Genomic DNA, 20,442 nt, shown 5'->3' on the forward strand with positions numbered 1-20,442 from the left:
TCTGCCAGGATGGCACTAAGAGAGACAGATGGGTCCTTCACTTTCCAGAAGCCAACTTCTCTTGACACGACATGCTTTTTTAACTAACTCTAGACATCACCTCTACAAGCCGTGACACTTAATGAACTCAGTTGTTTTCTTCTTTATAATGTTCTTTTAGCTCTGTTGGGATGTCTAGCATTTATGGCATCACAAAATCCAAGCTTTGAATCTCAAGAACCTAATAAAGTGAATCCTGTGCGTAGAAAATGGGAGACCATGCCTGCCGAGAATGGTGACGCATGAGGGCTGGCATGCCAAGAACAGCTGCCGCAGTGAAAGCCATCTCTTCATTGAGAGTTAGACCAAGCCATTGAGATTTCAAGGGAACTGTTAGGGGTTTAAAAAAAAAAAAGCCACACTTGCCAATCATTCGTTCATCAACAAGCTACCAAATGGAAGACCTCAACAGCAGACTGGCTTCGGAACAAAGCAAAATGACTTACAGATGCATGTGGATGTTTAGGAAAGCTACACTACATGCAGAACATTAAACTAAGAATTCTAAGAGCTCCCAAAGATTTGTCTATTTGTTAATCTGGTCTGAAAAGCAAAGTGCAGATGGCGGATGGCATTCTTAGGAACTTGGCATATTCTCTAGGTGGAAATGCTTTAGCCAAAGTCAGGCCGAAACACACAAAAAACCAAATTCCAAGTGATAAAAAAGCTAAGAATAGAAAACAGGCCAAACTAAACTTAAAGGAAAGATAAAAGGCCAAATAATGCATAAAGACCAAAGCCATGAGGACGGTGTAGTAATATTATGATAACTATGTGTATTTAAAAAGAAATGCATTCAAAACCAGGTATATTTAGAAGTAAAAAAGCTAGTATACAGTAGATAAACTCTGATATTCTTGCCAGCTAGCCTGAGGGAATACAGGAGGGCTGAGATGAAAGGTCATTAATAGACTAGCAAAGGCCTGAAACCCCTTTCTCCACCAAGAGGATTGCAATGGGGGCTAAATTTACTAAGTCATGCTGAAACAAGAATGGAATGATAAAGGGAGACATCTTATCCCACTGGCCCAGGAGGTACGTACAGCAAGAAAGTTGCATGAACATGAAGACAGGGTGGCAAAGACAGCCCCTCTCTCTCTCTCTCTCTCAGTGGCCACATTCAGATAGGCCCTACTATCTGTTCATGCCACTCTGGACAAGGGCCATGCCAGACCACGTAGGAACACAGAAAAATCGACATTGAGACAGACGTCACTTGGTACTTTAAGCAAACTGGATGTTTAAACATGAACCAGGTTGCATTATTATTATTCTGCGAACATTTTTACTCTGCTTATATTTTGGGAATATTATTTATAATATACAAAAAAAATGTGTGACATTTTCTCCATCCTGTCTTGCTACTCTATCTAATTACCTGGAGTTATGGAATGTAAAGGAAAGAGGGAAGTACTGAAATGAAGCAGCAGTTAATCTTGACAGTGAGTGTGTTTATGTTCACTTTAATAATCCTGGTATTCACAGAAACCTGGTTTCAAAAATGCCATATATAACTGGGATAATGGTCTCAGAGAAAACGAGGTAATGCACATCAATTTCTTAGAAAGTAACCCGGTTATTTATTTATTTATTTGTTTGTTTGTTTTTTGGCATTTGATATACTGTATTAATCCCTGCGGTATGTGGCCATGTACAGTAAACCCTTACCTGGGTTACAATTAAGGATTCCATCGACTTCACTTGTCCATTGTACTCGGCTAGCCTGTGCCATGTCCATGAATGGCTGCATTATCCTGAACATCTGAACATGGAGAGTAGCAGCAGCAAGAAAGGAATGGATAGCAGCAGATCCATGCATTTTCAGAGCGATGCCGTAACCACCCTAATACTTAACATCATCAGCCACGTGTAGAAAATGGTGGAAGTGTCCACAAAGATAAATTTATTAAGGCAAATGCTCAGATGATTGCATTATTTTTTCTACTGGTTGGAATAATCTGTCTCAATGTTTCAGATATTGTTAAATTATTATTGTTGAGCTGATCATACAGTGCTAAGCTCAGCAGCACAGTCTCAGGAGAACTTGTTTTCAGATTCACTGTGACCGATGTTGACGTTAACTCTTTTTCGCACAGTTAAATGTTTTGCCAAGGTAGTACTCCGTAAGTGAACTCGCACATGTAAACGTGAGCTTTTACGAAACCAGATTTCTGCCTCAATCTGGTCAATGACCTCACTGTGGATTTGTGTGTACATGTAAGTGTCGTAAGAATATAGGATTTGGGGCATTCTGTTGTGGTCTACATAATACAGAGTATAAAGGGGAGAACAAGATCTCCTTAGGAACACACCATAACAAAATAACCAGTCAATATGAAAGGCAAATATTCCAAACCTATCAAAAGAAAACTAACCTTCAAAATAATAACCTAGTTTTTCAGATGATAGGTGATCCATAAATAAACAGAACAAACTCAATACCCCAGTCATTATCCTCATTATCCATTAGCGACACACCTGCATCAGAGGGAGGCCCTGCCCCCTTGGGCTCTAAATGATGGAAAGAGGATAAACAGCAAACTGTTTCTACTGACAATGAGCTTGGGAAGGGAAAAGATAATAGAATGCAGTCCAGGAAATTGGTATTTTCATACAGAAACAGAAAATTGAGCAGATTTTAAACAAGAAGGAGTCAGAAATATGGGAAAGCCTGAATTTAAACTGATCATCAAAACCAAATTCACAAAACCAATGCCATAAAAGATCCTTTAACAAATCTGAATCAACATCCTCTAATTCAGTGTTTTTTAACCACTGGATCGCAGGCTACTTTTGGGTTGTGGTTTGCCTGCTCTTTACGAAGGATGCCCAGGGATCTTTAATGACCACAGCGATTGAGGACCTCAGTTTCACAATCTCATCTAAAATACAGAGTCCATGTCACTGCGCTGGGGAACCACACAAGCATCTCCTGATGGCCTCACTAACATTTCTTCTTAATCAGATGTAGAAGTGAAAGCGAAAGTCAAAAGATCTAGAAAACCTAGCACTAAGGCTAACTATATGGTAATACTTGTACAGGAGATATATCAGCTGTGGAATAGCAGGTGTTTAGATAGGTTCAATATTTATAGTCACATCCAGTGACAACCGCAATGACTCAACTGGACATTTTGTAAACAAAAGAAAAGAGATAGTAATAATTTTAAATATTACAAAACAAAGTCAAATTTAAAAATGATCAATAAAACAGAACAAAACATAGAATACCCTAAAAAACATGTATGACAGACATTTATATTACAATGTTGATATTAGCTTATTTTAATTATTAGAGATGCTAGATATAAAATCTGGCCTGCTGGTTTAATGGGTCTCTGACTTGCATTAAACTAAATGCCTCAAATAGCTGATTTAAACCACAGGATCGTAAGCGCAGAGTGGCACCATGGCATAGTGGTAAGGCTAGCTCACAACAAGGAGACAGGGTCCATGTCCCAGGTGCTCTCTGTGTGGAGTTTGTATGTTCACCCCGTATCTACGTGGGTTTCCACTGGGTGGGTGTTCTGGTTTCCTGCCACAGTCCAAAGACATTCAGGTTAGGTGGGATGGCGACGCTACACTGGCCTGTGTTTGTGTTCACCCTACGATAGACCTGTCCAGGGATTGTTCCTGCCTTGCACCCGAAGCTATCTGTGACAGGCTTCAGTTACCCTGCTCAGGATAAAAGACTTTGGGAAATGAAGTGATGAATTGTAAGAGCAAGGCCATTGGTCCATTGTTAAAAGCAACAAAGTACATGAGAACAAACTTTGGTTAGTGAGTGGCAAAGTTCTGTCAGAATATCCTGGGTGGCTTTAACAAGGAACAGAATTCCAACTAATGAATGCTATCAATTCCAACTAATGAATGCTATCAGTGAAATGTCAGTGAACTGCAGTGATATGAACCCAACAGAAGAGGAACAAACAAAGAAAAACAATTTAATTAACCAGCTCAGACTAGCTCACCCTAAACAAGAGACATTATCGGACAGCTGCCAGACACTGGTCTGAGGAGATCTAAATAATCATTGTCATTAATACTCCTATATGACAGCTAGAATGCAGCACAGGTAGCTCACCACAAATTATTTTAATAGCTTAATATAAACCCATATGTTTGTCAGATACTGCTTTGCCAAGACAGCAGAGCGACTAGTGTGTTATGATTAATGCGACAATGACCTGACTATAAATAAATTCTGCTCAAAGTCTGTCTCCTTTGCTATTCCCAAAAATTGGGGCTTCTGTTTTTTATTAAAGGTATATGCAAATGCTACAATGGAGTTCTGAAACAAATTCATTTTATGACATCATTCTCTTGGTTATACTGAATGTTCTTGTTTAGCATGCACCTAAATCAGAGGTTATTCTAGTAAATCATCATATGAAGGTCAGTTCCAGGGGCCATAGGCTTTAATCATAATGAAGCTCCCTGTGGCAACATTCATAAAAATGACTAATTGATTGTTTTATTAATTGATTGACCAATCATAGTCAAGTTATGGAAGCCTTTTGATAGGAAGATATTCAGTAATATCCACCGCAAGCCATCCAAGTAAATATGTCTGTTTAATTGTTAAAGAATGCATCTAACATGATCCACGTGAGATTTTAATTTGACAAAACCCAACAGCTGCCGGTCTGAAATTTGTTCTTTTGTAATGTAGGTGGTCTCATAAGTATTTTTTGCTTCCTGTTATTCCATAGTTCCTCCAGAGGATGCATTTAATTGTCACTGACAGTTGATGGTTAAAATGAAGGCCCTGGGTACATTTAATGTAGTGCGTCTGGAACTGAGATTTCACAGTTGACTAATTAATGACACATTTCAAATCTATGATAGAAACCAACATTAATGTCCCCCTTCCCTTGCCCAGACAGACAGACGCCCATTGCAGAGAATGGTAAGCACTTTCTACTCACTCAGGATTTCCCATAGTTGTGCACATCAGGGTCAGGGTGTCCCCTTCACGAAGAACTCCAGCGGGGTACTGGATCTTCACCTTTGGCGAGTCTAAAACACATGCAGAACACCAATTAGGAACAGCCACTTAAAAAGCATGCCTATGGTGAGAGTAGTGAAGTCAGGTGAACTCGCAGTTCTGAATTAGGGCCTGCACAGCGGGGCTCTGCTCAATCAGTCGCTGGGAGACGGACTGGGGATTTTTTGAAAATGCAGCTGACAGTTTCCCGCAGTGCTCAGAAATGTTTTTCAGTTTGACCTCAAATTTATTTAGCGGTAATGTAGGTAGTGCTTATGCGCCTGCTAAATTTTTTTGTTCCATAAAGTAGTCAACACAGAAGGGCAAATGTAGCATTTGGACATAATGAGCTGTTTTCTCAGGGGTCTTGGATCGCAGTCACTGCTCGCCGGGTGAAAATTTATCAGACAGACAAATTGCCACAGTGACAGATAAAACAGCAAGACATACAAGAGGAGCAAGCAATTGTGGCTAGAACGCTGACAGAGACAAAGGCAGACAGATGGATAAGATAGAAAGGTAAAGAAAGACAGGAGTCAATGAGGAGTGGGAAAAGAAACAAAATAACACCGTGCAGAGAAATGAAGATGGAAAAAGGGACACTGAAACACACAGATTACAAGAACTGAGAAAACGTATTAGCCCCCTTCCTGATTTCCTCTAATATTGCAAACTCTTGATACTGAATAATTTCAGGTCCTCAACCAAAATCTAATATTAGATAACAGACATCTGAGTGAACAAATAACACACATTCTTTTAAATTATTCTTCGGGAAATCCAGTACCAATTAGTATTGTGTGAGAAAGTAATCACCCCCCTGGTAAAATCAACCTAATCAACATTATAATTAGAGACAGCTTATTTAACACAGATAAGCTTGATTACAGCCTGGCCTGCTCTGCATTAACCTCACTTACCATCAGACAGCACTTGCGTTTAGATTAGATTCAAAAAGCACATAATGCTTCAGAAAAGAAAAAAAAAAGGTTATTGATATTTATCATTCTGAAAAAAGCAAAAAACCATTTATTAGACTCTGGAAATACATCAAACCACATTAAGAGCCAAATCAAAAGTTCTTAAAACAGAGGTGGCCTCCCAAAATTATTATTATAATAAAATTATTATAAATTATTTTAAAGCCACAAGATAAATTCATCTGGGAAGGATAAAAAAAACATCCAAAGAAGTAACAAAGCAGTAGCAAACATCAGTGTTCGTGATGCCATGAAGAAACTGGCAACAATGGGCTTAATCGTTGAGTAGCCAGGCAGAAACCACTGCTATCCAAGAAGAACATACAGACTCAAACACAGGAAGCAGCTGTTTGATCCCCAAGCCTTTTAGGGGAATGTGCTATAGAGTGACGAGAGAAAAGTGAAACGTTTTGAGCAACACGGGTTCTGTTATGCCCAGCGTACAGCATGCAGAGCATTGCACAGTAAGTTTATCGTACCATCAGTCAAACATGGTGGTGGTAGTATGAGGATGTGAGCATGTTCTGCTGCCACAGGACCTAAACTTTGGTGTCTGGTCATCCTTCTGTGATTTGCACCTGCCATGCAGTTGGATCATGCAGCAAGACACATCTTCAAAATACAAAAGCAAACCGACATCAGAATCACATTTCAGGTGGCCTGGACCTAAACTCAAAAGAGCTACTGAGACAGGCCTTTAAAGAGACAGTTTACGCTGAAAAACCTAACCAAAGTTTTTGAATTAAAGCAGTTCTGCAAAGAAGAGGAAGCTAAAAAAAATCCTCTATGGTGAAGTGAAAGACTGATGTTGAATCACGAGTTGTAGTCTTTGCAGCTAAAGGTGGCACAAAAACTTATTAAATGTATGAAGGGACTAATTTTTCATAAACATTGGCATTTTATAATTTGTTGTATAAATGAACATGTAAAAAAATGTTACTGACTCAACCAAGGGCCCTTTATATAATAATACTAGGGGGCTCTGCCCTCTGCTTGCTTCCCTCGCCAATCCCTGGGCCGGTGGTACGCGGTAGCCGCTTAGTGTATGGGGAAGCGGATGTACAATTTAAACAGATTGTTATTTTCATGGGAATTGTTACATATGCATAATAGACCTAACTATTTATTTACATTACAGCGAATAATTAACCATAATAAAAAATAGTAAAACGTAATAAATTAAAAGAAAATTATGTTTCATGTTGCGTTAGAGGTATTCGTTGCATTATACATTTTTGTTCTGTTTGGCTTTGAAATTAACAAACAAATACTTTTTAAACTTACACTTTTACTGTAAAACTTCAGTAAAAACAATATTTGGAATTACCTATTCATCATTATTGCATTGAATTTTGAGTCCGTGTTTGGAGTTTCATCGTGACAACGCAACATATAACTGCCCGTGAGTGAATATCATTTCTTTCTCTCTAATGAATAAACCAACTTTTTCAAATGTTTGTCCCTGTGATTTGTTAATTGTCATAGCAAAAGCTATTCTAACGGGAAACTGTAAACGTTTTAATATGAAAGGCATATCAAGACCTCCTTTGGTGTCTAATATTATCTGTGGAAGATGTACTACATTATCTTTGTCGCCTGCTAAAATTTTATATGTCAGAATTGTTGAACCATTTTTGAAAACTACAGTATATATTCACGTGTAAGTCGGAAAAATCGATCATAAAATCAGACCCCAACTTATACGCCCGTTCAAAAATATGATACTTAATTTTTTTTTTTACATCTTCTTGCTTCCTCCAATCTCGCTCGCACCAGTTTCTCAGGCACATTGAATTTTGTTGCAGCAGCACAGTTACCAAATTCTTTCACAACTTCAACGAATTTTAATTTAAAACCAGTTTAATATTTTCTTCTGATCAAATGTTCCATCGTAGATAAGGGATGCTCTTATGATAAAGGTGTGTGAGGGTGTGAGATACAAAAACACAAAATAGTGCAAATGTCGCTTTGGGAATAGTTTTCGTATTACTGTGTGGTCACATAGGCACAATACATAGAAAAAAAAGGCAGTGTGCTCCGTGGTTACTCTCTCAGGTGGGCGTTAGCATATCATAATTTCTTGGACCAATAATGTGAGTTTTCCGCATTCGAATTATACGACCGACATTATAAAAATACCGTAAATTATATGGTAAAATTAAGCCACGAGTTATTCGCGGGAGAACTTAAATGCGAGTATATATGGTAATCTTGTCCTATTGCATAGCCTATCACTCAGACATAAATTACGCAATAACATTATGATACATCCTTCTTTCAACAGTACTTCAGCCAGTGGAAGACTGGACGGTGTTAACGGTTGTAGAGATTTGGACATAATAAGTCTTCTTTTATAAGAGCTGAGAGCACTGGAACTGTGTCTGACAAAAGATTCACACAAATGAGAAGTGAGAGGACCGTGGGTATGGGCCGTTAACTGTAAATGGTTGAGAGGCAGGTGGGACTTGAAAAAAATCTCTTGGCAATAGTCTCATTTGAAGATTTTCTTTTATAATAGAGAGACAATTTACTTGAAAACTCCAAAAATTTAAAATCAGGAGAGAGTCAAGCACTAAATCTAGGCAACAGCACATGCAGTATAAGGTGCGGCAAACACATAGGAATACGTGAACAAGGCAAGACAAGAGGGCTGGTTGCACTGCCTACCACTGCCTCACTGTGTGCCCTTTGGCAAGTCACCTAACCTGCCACTGTTGAGATGTAAAGTTTCTTAGGACTTATTTATGAGAGAAAATGACTGGAAGATGAATAAATGATTAAAAGAAGCAGACAAAATGGTAGTCAGTGGGGTGTAATAGGGTTACAAAACATTAAAAGAGCTCATCAAAACAAAATATAGTGGTCAAGAGGGAGCAGTCAAAGCTGAAGGACTGAAAAAATGGAATTTATTATAAAGATCATTTATACAATATTTAACTTAAGACAGCAGTACACTGTTCAAAGCATTAGGAAATTTTGGATAGAAAAAGATTTGACTGCGATAAAAATAGTAGGGTTTATGTCAATTAATGTTTTTCTACTGTGTAGAATTAATTTATCAGTGTCTTGAAATGTTTCCATTTAATTTGACACAGGTTTTTTTTCTCTTTCATTCATTTATTTATTCCCGTGACCCGTCTCAGCGTGGCCATTTGTGGAGTATCTGTGATGTCAGCAGAACTGCCGCATTAAATGAAGCAGCAGCGTCATGAATCCCTTGGTAGATTAACACTCCAAAACAAAAAAAAAAATGCAGGTATAGTTAGTTTAAAACTCAAGCAGGCCAAGTGATAGGTGGTGTCCCCATTTTAGAACTTGCTTTCTTGTTTCTGACTTTGATTCTCGGTTTTGCCCTCGTGTTTTGTTTGCCTATTCTGACTGTCCTCCTCACTACATCTCCGTTTCACGTTTCTGGTTAATTTATCCTTCATAATAATCCCTGGAAACTCTGTTTCACAACAGCTACCTAAATAATAACCAATCGGAATGGCAAACATGCTGCACATATGGCTTTAAATGTTGTATTTCATTAGGTGAATGCCCAATGCCACCGGCTTGACTGTTGAAAAAAGACATGTGAAATCCTCATTGGTGAGTGTCGTAGCATGAGAATGAGAAATAGTAACATAATGCAGCTTGTCAGTTTCTTAACTAAAATATATTGTAGCTGAGGTGCGTTTCGCCCTTGGCACTAAGAGTGGCTCGTTCCTTACGTGTGACAGAACCCTGGAGCTTCCAGTTAAAGACTTGCTTCTGAGATGCTGGCTTGGTTAAAGAGAAGGATGTCTCGACTCCTTGCATTTCTCACCATCATTATCCCAGTGCAGCACCCTACAAGACTTTGCATCACCACAAACAGGCTAACAACTCAATGACACTCAAACACAAGATGCTAAAATGAATTTGTAGATTACTGCTAGAAGCATAAGACATGTGTGCTCAAAGGCGGTGCATGAAGTGTCTTTCCAGTGTCCTAAACTTCCATTAGCCAGCAGCACTTGTCTAACATTCTCAGAAAACCAAAGCAGAGCCCAAGAATGAGTGCAGTCGTGACAGCAGTACAGTAATTGAGACCCAAATGCCTGCTTTCAAGTTCTTATGAGTTATACTGCATTAAAATATTCTTTTCATCAAGAAGAGCTGCATTGATAATAGTTGATCTCCTGACGCAGCACGCAGGTTGGGAGTTCTGAACGAGCCGTGCAGAGATCTGGTGCCTCGGAGAGCTGTGGATCAGTAATGCTCAAACCTCTTTGAAGTGCCACTCCATACTGGGACAGCTGCCTATGATCTGAATGTTTGCCTGGAATATATCACTGATTTCCAACATTCTTCCTACTCTTTAAGTCTTTGTGATTTATCTGATGGTGATAAAGGGGGCGTTATGAATGAACGAAATTCATCATTAGCTATAAAGTGAGTTGAGAACTAAAACAGGTTAAATGAAAGAGTTTTCTCCTATGTAAAACTGTGCTTTATGGTTAATTTGAGTTTGATCGTGCTGTACTGTTGTGCACTTTGTAAAGCAACTAAGGAGAGTGTTAGCTGTGAATGGCACTATATAAAAATATCATTGATGACTGGCGGAAGAGGGGCTGGTGTAAAAGATGAATAGTGTGAGGAAAAAAACATAGAGAGCTGCAGTCACAACCAAAATAGGCAAACAAAACTCAAGGTCAAGACAGAAGACAGCAGAAGAAAGACGTTCAGAAAAATAAAGATGAAACTTGATGCTAGGATCTGCTTGTTTTGCAAGTGAGTATTGCAAAAGGAGTTAAAAGTTTTCTTAATCCAACTGAAGGATAAAGTGTCACGAAGCCGCCGGCACTTCCAGTGACGTGATCGATGTGATGATTGTGGCCACGTGACACATCCTACCACGTTGTGGAAACAACAAATAAAAACTTTCTTAAAATAAATCCAATGGACTTGGAAAATTGCAAAACAGAATATACAAAATAATAATAAAAAATACAATAAAAAACATAAAACATCTTAATTATTATCATTATCCATCTATTTTCTGAACTTACGTTTCCCTTTTCTGGGTTTCTGGAATGTGAAACAGAGTGAACTGCAAGGCAAGATCACACCCCTGCCCACACTAGTCTGTACCAGTTCAGCCTGACCAGACAGATTCGTGCCAATTCAAGCTGCCAATCACCTTAATAACTCTGGATTGTGGGAGCAGACACACATAGATATCAGAAGAACGTGCAAATGCCAATTAAAGGGCATGCCAGTCAAGAAGGGAGTCTAAGCATCACTTACTGTCCTAAATGACAACACAGTTCAACTTATAAAAACTTTTGTGTTTGACAAATGTTTGCACAATATGTAATAAACACAAGTGTGCATGGTGGTGCAGTGAATAGTGTTGTCACCTCACAAATCCATCATCCTGGGTCATATTGTGTGCCCAGCCATTGATTGTGAAGATGTTGCGGTTCCCCCGTGTCTATGTGAATTTTTCTTCCACATTTCAAAGACATGCTGTTAGGCTGATTGTTCATTCCAAATGGAGTGTGGAGTGGGTGAGTGGACCTCAGGATGGACTCTCTTGCATCGTGGCCAGTGCTGTCAGGATAGGCTCTGGCCCCCTGTGACAGATTTAAAAATGTTGGATATTCAACAAAGATGTTGCAGGGGTTTTGCAGATCAGGTTTGAATCCCACACATTCTCCCTGAACCTGTGAGTGGTTTTTCTCTGAACACCCACTGTATAATGGCATTGGAAAGTGGCAATGTGTTGAATGTCGATTAGCAGATACAAGTACGCGTTTTGCTGAACTCTGTGCACATGATGATAATGACCCTATAAGTGCCAATGGTGTACACCTTAAGTTAATGCCTGTCTCTAAACCAGTCCTGTAATCTGTGAGTAAGTGTCTCTGACGCACTTCCAAGTATTGAATTCCTGTCATAAATTTAATGCTACCAGGTTTGATGCTGAATAGTTAAGTCAGCAAAAAGGATAAATGGAGATATTTATATTTTAATAAATGTATTATTAGATATTTAAAACATATTCTTGCATTTGTTTAATTTTAAAAAGTGTTTCAATCTTTTAATAACTCATTTTAGGCCAGGGTCAGACCATCTGATGTCTGCTTCCACTTATTAGAAGGTTAGAGTTGCTGGGATGGAACTTGAATTATGGAGCAGTCATCTGAAACTAACTGCTGGGATGGAACTTGAATTATGGAGCAGTCATCTGAAACTAACTGGACCATGCACCTTCTTGTTTGGGATACTTCATTGTCCTAATTGCCCAATTAACGTTTAAAAATATCTGTAAATATGCTTGTAGGCTTATAAAATGCAGTTCAGATTTTAACCTCTGTGGTGTTAACCCTGAACATGACTCAGGCTCAGAATTCTATGTAAGTATGGTTAAGCCCGAGTCAGACTCAGGGTGATGTTTAATGATCAGCTTTACAGTGTTAAGTCCGAATAAATCTCAGAACAGTATTCTGCTGCCATCTAGTGGTTATAAAAATATCAATCTGTAAAAAATCAATATTGCTTTGCGTTTTGCACAATATGAATTGGTCATCAGACGTTGACATGAATACTAAAACTGATGTATATGGCACTGTATGACCGAACTGCAGTGATATGCTTGGTGAATTCAGTCACTGTGGTGGAAGTAGGTGTGAGGCAAAAAGGCAAAATGATTGTGGTCAAGTAGAACGACAAAAGAGACGTTAGCCTCTTAAACACTGCTCGCAATGCATCGACTGTTGTTTGGGTCGAGAAAATGTGGAAGTGGGGAAGCTTTGTGCTGTGGTAGCCTACAAAAACACAACTGGTGCATTGATTGTGGGGATCAGGCACTAACATTCTACTCTGTCATGCTCAAGCAATAGAAAAGTTATTATAAGCGAAGTGCACAAAGTAACACACTTGTACTGTCCCGATTGCAACATTGGGCTGTTCGTGGATGACTGTTTCGAAACATAGCATATGAAGTACGCATACTAAATCTGCATCACTACAGCAGTGGGCACTAGACACACCTTTCCTATTTTATTTATGTTGATATTTTGGTATTTAACGTATATGTTTCTCTTACACGTAATAACACTTTTTCTTGTTTTTGACTCATTTGTCTAGTAGTAAACATAATACTAAGGTGGCTATAAAATCCAGAATTAATTTATAGGCATGATCTTGTCGTGCAGTCCACTAGCATTGGCCTCAGGGTTGGCATCATAGGTTTCATGTTACAGGAACTCAGAAAAGGGAAACATAACTTTAGAAAATAGTGTAATGATTAAGACTTTTTTTGATATACCTCTGATTAAATTTTGATATTGAGCAAAAGCATTTCAAAATATCCCACAATCACTTCCTTTGGAAATACTGTCTATCAACGGGATGCTCCATTTTGAATTATCAGAAAATGTACTTTTACCTATGTATATCAAAATCAATTTTACATACTTCAAGTTGTATTTCAGGCATCTCAAAAGTTAATTTCAAGGCACTTAAAAGCCCTAAAATGCACTTTATAGTGTAACATGTTGAAATGAATGATAGGAGAACCTCTCAAATATGGAGGTCAAGATAGACGTCAAGAGGGGTTTTGTTTTTTTTATAAAAAAAATGGGGGGGGTGGGGGAATGATCTTGTGGTAAAAGACACTGAACTTTAACCTTAAAATCTGGAATTGTGACAGATGTATTGTTAAATTACCAAAAACACATCCATTTTGCATCATTCATCACCCAAAAGCTAATTCCTGCACTAAGTGATGTTTCATGCTGCTCATAAGGAAAAAGAGCCATTTTATCCAAAAAGGGCAGACCCCCCGAAAAAAAAAATAATGAGGTCTGTGCAGTCTTCGGACATGTTCAAATGGTATAGTAATATAAAAAGCTTAATATCAATGAAAGCATTGTCAAACCCAGCTAACCCAGTTCAAAGTAACAGGGTTTGGAGCTTGTCCCAGCAGCACCAAGAAAAGCCAGGGCAGGTACCAGTCCTCTGTAGATAAATTACAAATTGCTTGAAAAATGTCTTTAAAACCACATACTTGAAACAAAGTCTCTTCTGAAGTATTTAAAATACATTTTAAGATATGAGCATGGCCCACTGGCACAGTGGTTCATCTCCAGAGTCCTGGCTGTGTCAGAGTGGCGGTTGCTTGCTTTGGTTTTCTGATAGGATTCCAGATTTCTCTGCTTATTATGAAGTACATTTAAGATTAATTTAGAAGTAAAGTAAGCGAGAGTGTGTGTATGGGTGAGTGTGCCCTGTGATAGAGTAGTTTACACCAATCACCAGCTTTGCTGGGACAAGCACCAACTCTCCGAGACCCTGGACTGGGAAAACTGGTTAGACAATCAATGGATGAATTTCAAGAGATTCATTAAACTATTCACTGACTCATTTAAAGTTTTTGTTCTTTAGAGTCAATTTTTATATCTTCTACAAAATCATTTACTATGGAAATGCTCAAAATGAACAGTATGTTATTGGAGATACTATGACTGCTGTTATGCTTTAGACAGACTTCATAACCAGAGGTGATTCTCACTTTTTGACCCCTGTTGCCAATATAAGTTCAAGTTTTTCACGACCTAGTGTCATAAGGATGATGTAATAATATTATGTACTTAGAAGAAAAAAACAGTTCTTTAGAAACCAATTGTTTCACTTATACAGATTAAAACTAGTATAGATACAAATCTCAGAAACGGAATGGTCAGCTAGTCTGGGGGAATACAAGGTGGGCTCAGATGAAAGGCCATTAACTGGCTGGAATAGCCTGGAACGGATGGGATAAATAAAATTTGTGACCCCCGAAGGAAGAAAGTATGGTCTGCAATGGGAGCTGAATCCACCTGTGACAAGTCATGCCTCAGCAGGACTGCAATGAAGAATGGGTGACGGCCTGCACTATGATATCCCATTGGCTGAAAGGCACATCAAGGAAGCAGGACTAAAATAAAGACAGGGTAGCAATGAAACTATCTCTACCTCTCGGACATTTTACATTCTGAGGGAGGCCATTTCTGCTGCACTGTGCAGACAGAATGCTGGATCAAGAGCCATGCTGGACCACATCAGATCAGAGACTCATCAGAACAGCAAAACAGACAGCCAACTGGTAGTAAGCATATGAATGCAAGATGAACTTCTACTTAGGTTATAATGGTATTTATGTCGCACTCATTTTACTTTGTTTATCATTTTGGGCATATTTTCTATAATACATGATGAACAAAGGTGTAACTTTCTCTCCTGCTTGTTCTGGTACACCATCTAATTGCTTGTGGACACAGATATCAAAGGTAGTGTAACATACAAGGGCTATAGCATGGACTTGGAGAATTTTGTTCTGATCCATGTAATAAAAAATATAAGGGTGAATAGGTTCACCCTAGTTCCCTACCACGACCAAACACCTAGTACCAGATAAAACATCCTTTCATCCCTTCTTTACCACACTTAAATCCAAATTCTGGTTTGTAGACATCACCATTGCATCATCAGATATAACCCTGGACATGCGACTGGGTCAACGTAGAGGTTCCAATTAAGATAATGTGCACATTTCTGGGATGCGACACGAAAACAAGGAGCCTGGAGCTGGAAAGAAGCTGTCATTTTGCCATTTTTTAAGTAGTCAATGCTCAGACACCACAACAAAACAATACTGTAAATTGCCTGATAGAACATGTGTGTAACATCGTGAGACACAGTCTACAGTCTGTTCCACGCTCTCCACAGACAGTGCCACTGCCTCCATAATGCTTTGATGAACGAGCCACAGGACCCCATTTGGCACTTCTGATTCCTTGCCTTGATACATAACAGCCTGTACTACAAACAATGGGGACTTTACTGAATATTAATGCTCTCCTCCAATCTGGATCAATAAATCACTTCTTTGGTCTGATTTTGAAACTTTCCTTCAAAATGTCACCTGTTCTTTTCATTCTATTTTCATACAAATATGGTAATTAAAATTGGGTGCAACTAATTTTTTTCTCACTTGGAATATCCCCAAGGGTGATCCGGCTCGCAGGATTGTTGAGAACTTGAGTGGCTTGACCAGGCCAAGGAGACGCCCACGTTAACACCTGGCTGTGGCAGATAGAGGGTTATTTCTGGAGGGTCGTGTGGTGGGGGACGGCAATGTGCTGTACCAGTGCATGCTCCCCAACCTGACCTGACCTGGCAATATACTGTGATCAGGATACTGTAAGTGTGTTACACTATATGGCTTAAATTACTTTAAATAATGGCAAATGTGAACAAAAAAAAATGTTGTTTTCAGCTGTACAAATTAAAGGTGTCATACACAAAATGATCATTAATTGCTAAACTATGAAGTTTATCCCATTAAAACCCCTTAACCTACATATAGGATACTACATGACGGAGTGGTGGGAATGGTGGACAGAGAGTCAAAACCAGTCATTTGTGAGTTGGACCCCTGCGTGGCACCTCTTCAGTGCAGTAATCACTCTCCCACCTATTAAGCAGAGACTGGGCTTTTCAAGCAAGTGCCGCATTTTGTTTTCTTTGTATGCAGAAATACAGAAATGCAAGTCAACATCCCTAGGCATCTGGTGAATACATAAATGGCTAATCTGCATAAGAATTTAGAATAGAAGCATAAAACTTTCATGGAAATCAAGAAGAAAAAGAAAGAAAAATCCGTAATTTTTTATCCTCTTCTGCTGTGACTGATTCTATGGAATATTAATTTGAAAAAAAAAACAAGTAATGATAGCGCTTTGTTTTTTATTTCTAATACTTCTAATACTGTTTTTTTTCCTCCATAAAATGTAATTCATTAGAGCTGATGAACAGCTCATGAATGAAACAATGCCTCTTTGTTGTCAGAGCAAATACCCCTGCTGTCAAAATCTCTCCCTTGAACATTCATGTGGCTGAACATCTGAGCACATCTTCCCTTTAGTCACTGTGTGACTCAGATGTTGCTGCAGAAGCTGTGAGGAGCCAAAGACTGCTGATGGATGTATGGATGAACAATCCAGATCCTCTCAATCGCTCACCCTTCCACCAAGAATCTTCATAATACAGGCTTGTGGTTTTCCGAAACAGGGCATGCCATAACCCCAAGCTAAATTTTCTAGTTGTTGCATCACAATAATAATAATAATAATAATAATAGAATTTATTTATATAGTGCCTTTCCCATGTTCAAATGAACCAAGATGGAAGAAAGCATTTAGATGGAGGGCAACGACAATGGGAGGCAAGCTGGCAAATGCTACTGATCATGCCATCTAAGTGATCACAACAAAAGAGCAACTTTAATATCACAAGCTGAAGAGCCAGTCCAGAGGTTTCCAATAAACAAGAGTGGACCAAACTGTTTTTAGAAGCATAAAATCTTGACAAGTTTGACAAGTATAAGATAATAATTTTTTTCTTTCACAAAGAAAGGTTAACTACCTGCAAGTTACTAACGGATAAAAAAAACAAAAAACAAAACCCAATAAAGCTGTTTTTTCTATACTAGCAGGTTATTCACACAGGCGTCTGTCATAAGACAGAGTGCACCCTAACCCTAACCCTAACCCTAACCTGCAGTAAGCTGACCAAGGACAATTGCATTTTATGGAACACACACGTTAGATGCATGAAAGATTACTTTTCCTTCTTTAGGGCCACTTTTGCAATGTACACAAAATAGAAACGGTTAGCCAATGCATGCAATGTAAAATGAAATGGTTAGATAAACATATTGTGCTTATTGATAAGTAAGGGGAAGGGGGAGGGAGGAAAATTATTAAAAGTCGAGTGAAACGGGAACTTTGCTCTTCTGCCTTGCAACGCAGAATCCATGTACTCATCTGTGACTGAATAAAGACTGACTGATTGAACTATTCCTGTCTTCCAAAGAGATCTCCTTCCACAGTTTCATGTCAGTTTGTCTAGCATCCTGATCTGTATGCGCTGTAAAATATGTCAATGTTTCCTTTTCAATTACATGACTCGGTAGCTTTTACCAAATTGCCACAACTCCTGATGTGAAGAAACGATTCTTTTCTACCAGTCTTGAATTGACTTCCTTTAGTCCCCACAATCTTAAAAATAAAGGCACTAAAGTGGTTCCCAAAAGAACCACCCACATGAAGGTCTCAGAAAGATTATTTATTTAGATCCATAACAGGCTCCATACATAACCCTGAATGAATGAATGAATGATTTGTAAAACTCCAGTGGGTTCCTGATTTTAAGAGGACTTTCTTGATCTATTGTACTCTGCTACTTAGCTTAATACACTCTGAAAAATAAAGGTGCCAGAGTTTTTCTTCAGAGTGCTGCCATAGAGGAACCATTTTAGATTCCCGAAAGACCCATCCACATGAAAGTTCCAGAAGGAACTTTAGATCTGTGACAGGCTCCACACAATGGATGGATGGTAACAGTCTTGTGAAATACTAATGGGTCTTGCTACACTCATCCAGTAACACAAGCTAAGTTCAGGTTCTCTTAATCTGTCCAGGATACATTAAAGATTTTGTTTTTTTTTTCCACATTAGGAAGGTTTTCAAAAGACAAAGAACCAGCTTCATATACAAAATCTGTCCCAAAATGAAATGGCACTTAGGCAAAAAATGTACTATGAAAAACCACACAACCCAGTAAAGAGCAATATAATGCCACCCTTAAAGAACCATTCCTTTAAAGAGGGTATGTATTGAATATGTATGTTTTTTTCTACAAATTAGTAACCTTTTCTAAGCCCAAAGAACTAATTTCTTATGCACAGCACTCATCCCGATCCATGTTAAGCAATAGTTCTATGAGGAACCACACAACCCAGGAAACTGCCATTATGTTTAAGAGTGCACTAAGTGTCCTTGTAATGTAACATTTAGGTGGAAGAATTTTGTGGTTTCAACAGTTTTTGTCACCTAGTTCAGGCCTGCATGTAGGGGTTTCACATTAAAACTGAAGGGTATCAATCTTCTCATGCCCTTCTGGGTTGCTCTTCTTTGCACATCACTTTTCATGAACCAGCATGCCTCATAGACTCTACAGAATGTACATAGCTGTTAGTACTTGACAGCACTTAGGTTTACCGCCAAATGAAATGCATTAAAAAACGCAGGTACTATACTGTACATGGCAGCCCGATTTCCACAGGGTCATGCAGTCAAATTCCTAGGAATGTATGCACATAATTCAGGACAGGGCTGGCATGAAACACTTCATCAGACTTTTTGGGGAGAAATCTGATCTCACAATATCTTCTACTGTATTCCTTCAAGAAGCTCCATGTGAGTGAGATTTAGTAATGCGTAAACCCTGCCGAATTCAATTCACTTTGAGCCTGGAAACTTCACCAAAATCAGTAAGATGCATTGAGGTCAATGGGGAAGGAGAAACTGAACTAGCTGGAGTGGATAAAATGATGCCATGGTCTTTTAAATGTCCATGATGACTAGCAAAGCGTCTGTCAACTATGCCTGATGGATAATCGTGGCCAAAAATGTGACCTGAGCTGTAGAGCTGCAGTGCTAACCACTGTGCCAAAAGACGCAGACAGAATGTTGACCACAAAAACAAAATACATCAATTGGCTTCAAACTAGAAAAAAGTGAAAAGAAATATATCATTGCACTTGAAGAGTTCCGATCCTCGGGGTACTGACTGCCAATGCTACAAAGCGGCGTGTGGAAATGGCTTATTCCATTTTGTTGAAGTTGCCTTCCACATAACTGGCACCACTTTTTTGTTTCTCTGCAGATGCTTGGCATTATTTCTTCCATTAAAAAGACAGAATTCTTTGTAAATCATAATAAATCATGCATCATTCTTACGTATATCACAAGGTCTTGTGTTTTCTATGTCCACAGGGGTTAGGTTTCCTTTAAGGTTCGATTTGACTTGTCACATCATGCGGCTAACTGTGCATGCATTTGGTGTGTGCCCTCTTCCCTAATATGGACCCAGCATCGACTGACAAGTGGACAGGAACTTGAAAATTGGTTTGCGCTACTCTGTACCGGCACTTCCCTGTTTGAGTTTCAGAGAAGCGGCGGTTTATGTACTGTATGTGTATCGACATATCCACAGAGCCTGTGATGTAAGGGATCAGCGCTATAAACTCTGGAGGCTGCCCTCATCACTGCCTGATCTGAGCTACATATCAAGCAGCATAACAAACGTAACCCAGCGGTGAAGACAGAATATACAATGAATCTGTGTAGAACAACAAAGCGTTTTCATAATGCTCCCATTACAGTCATCAATTGTACTCCTCAAATGAAAATACTGCAAGTTGTTTTTTAATGCATGCAGGGTACCGATCAAGTAGACTTGTGCGTATACGGTGTACATTATTTATGCTTGGGAGAAGCTTGGGCAGCACAGAAGAGTGGATTCTGGTTACAGTGTGCACACATGAAAGTTTGGATAGTAACATCCCCATCCAAAATGGCT

The 20,442-nt window shown here is 38.9% G+C and overlaps 1 protein-coding gene across 3 annotated transcripts in view; it reads right to left on the minus strand.

The window, feature by feature from the left end:
• The window catches only part of cadm4 (cell adhesion molecule 4), a 794,942-nt gene that overhangs the window by 129,926 nt on the left and 644,574 nt on the right, over positions 1-20,442 (minus strand). For all 3 annotated transcript variants that reach the window (XM_028822885.2, XM_028822886.2, XM_051920761.1), the window contains exon 6: positions 4,968-5,058. In XM_028822885.2, the coding sequence (XP_028678718.1) occupies positions 4,968-5,058 (91 nt within the window). The remainder of the gene's footprint in view (positions 1-4,967; positions 5,059-20,442) is intronic.

Source organism: Erpetoichthys calabaricus, chromosome 17 (assembly GCF_900747795.2).
Source record: "Erpetoichthys calabaricus chromosome 17, fErpCal1.3, whole genome shotgun sequence".
NCBI lineage: Eukaryota > Metazoa > Chordata > Cladistia > Polypteriformes > Polypteridae > Erpetoichthys > Erpetoichthys calabaricus.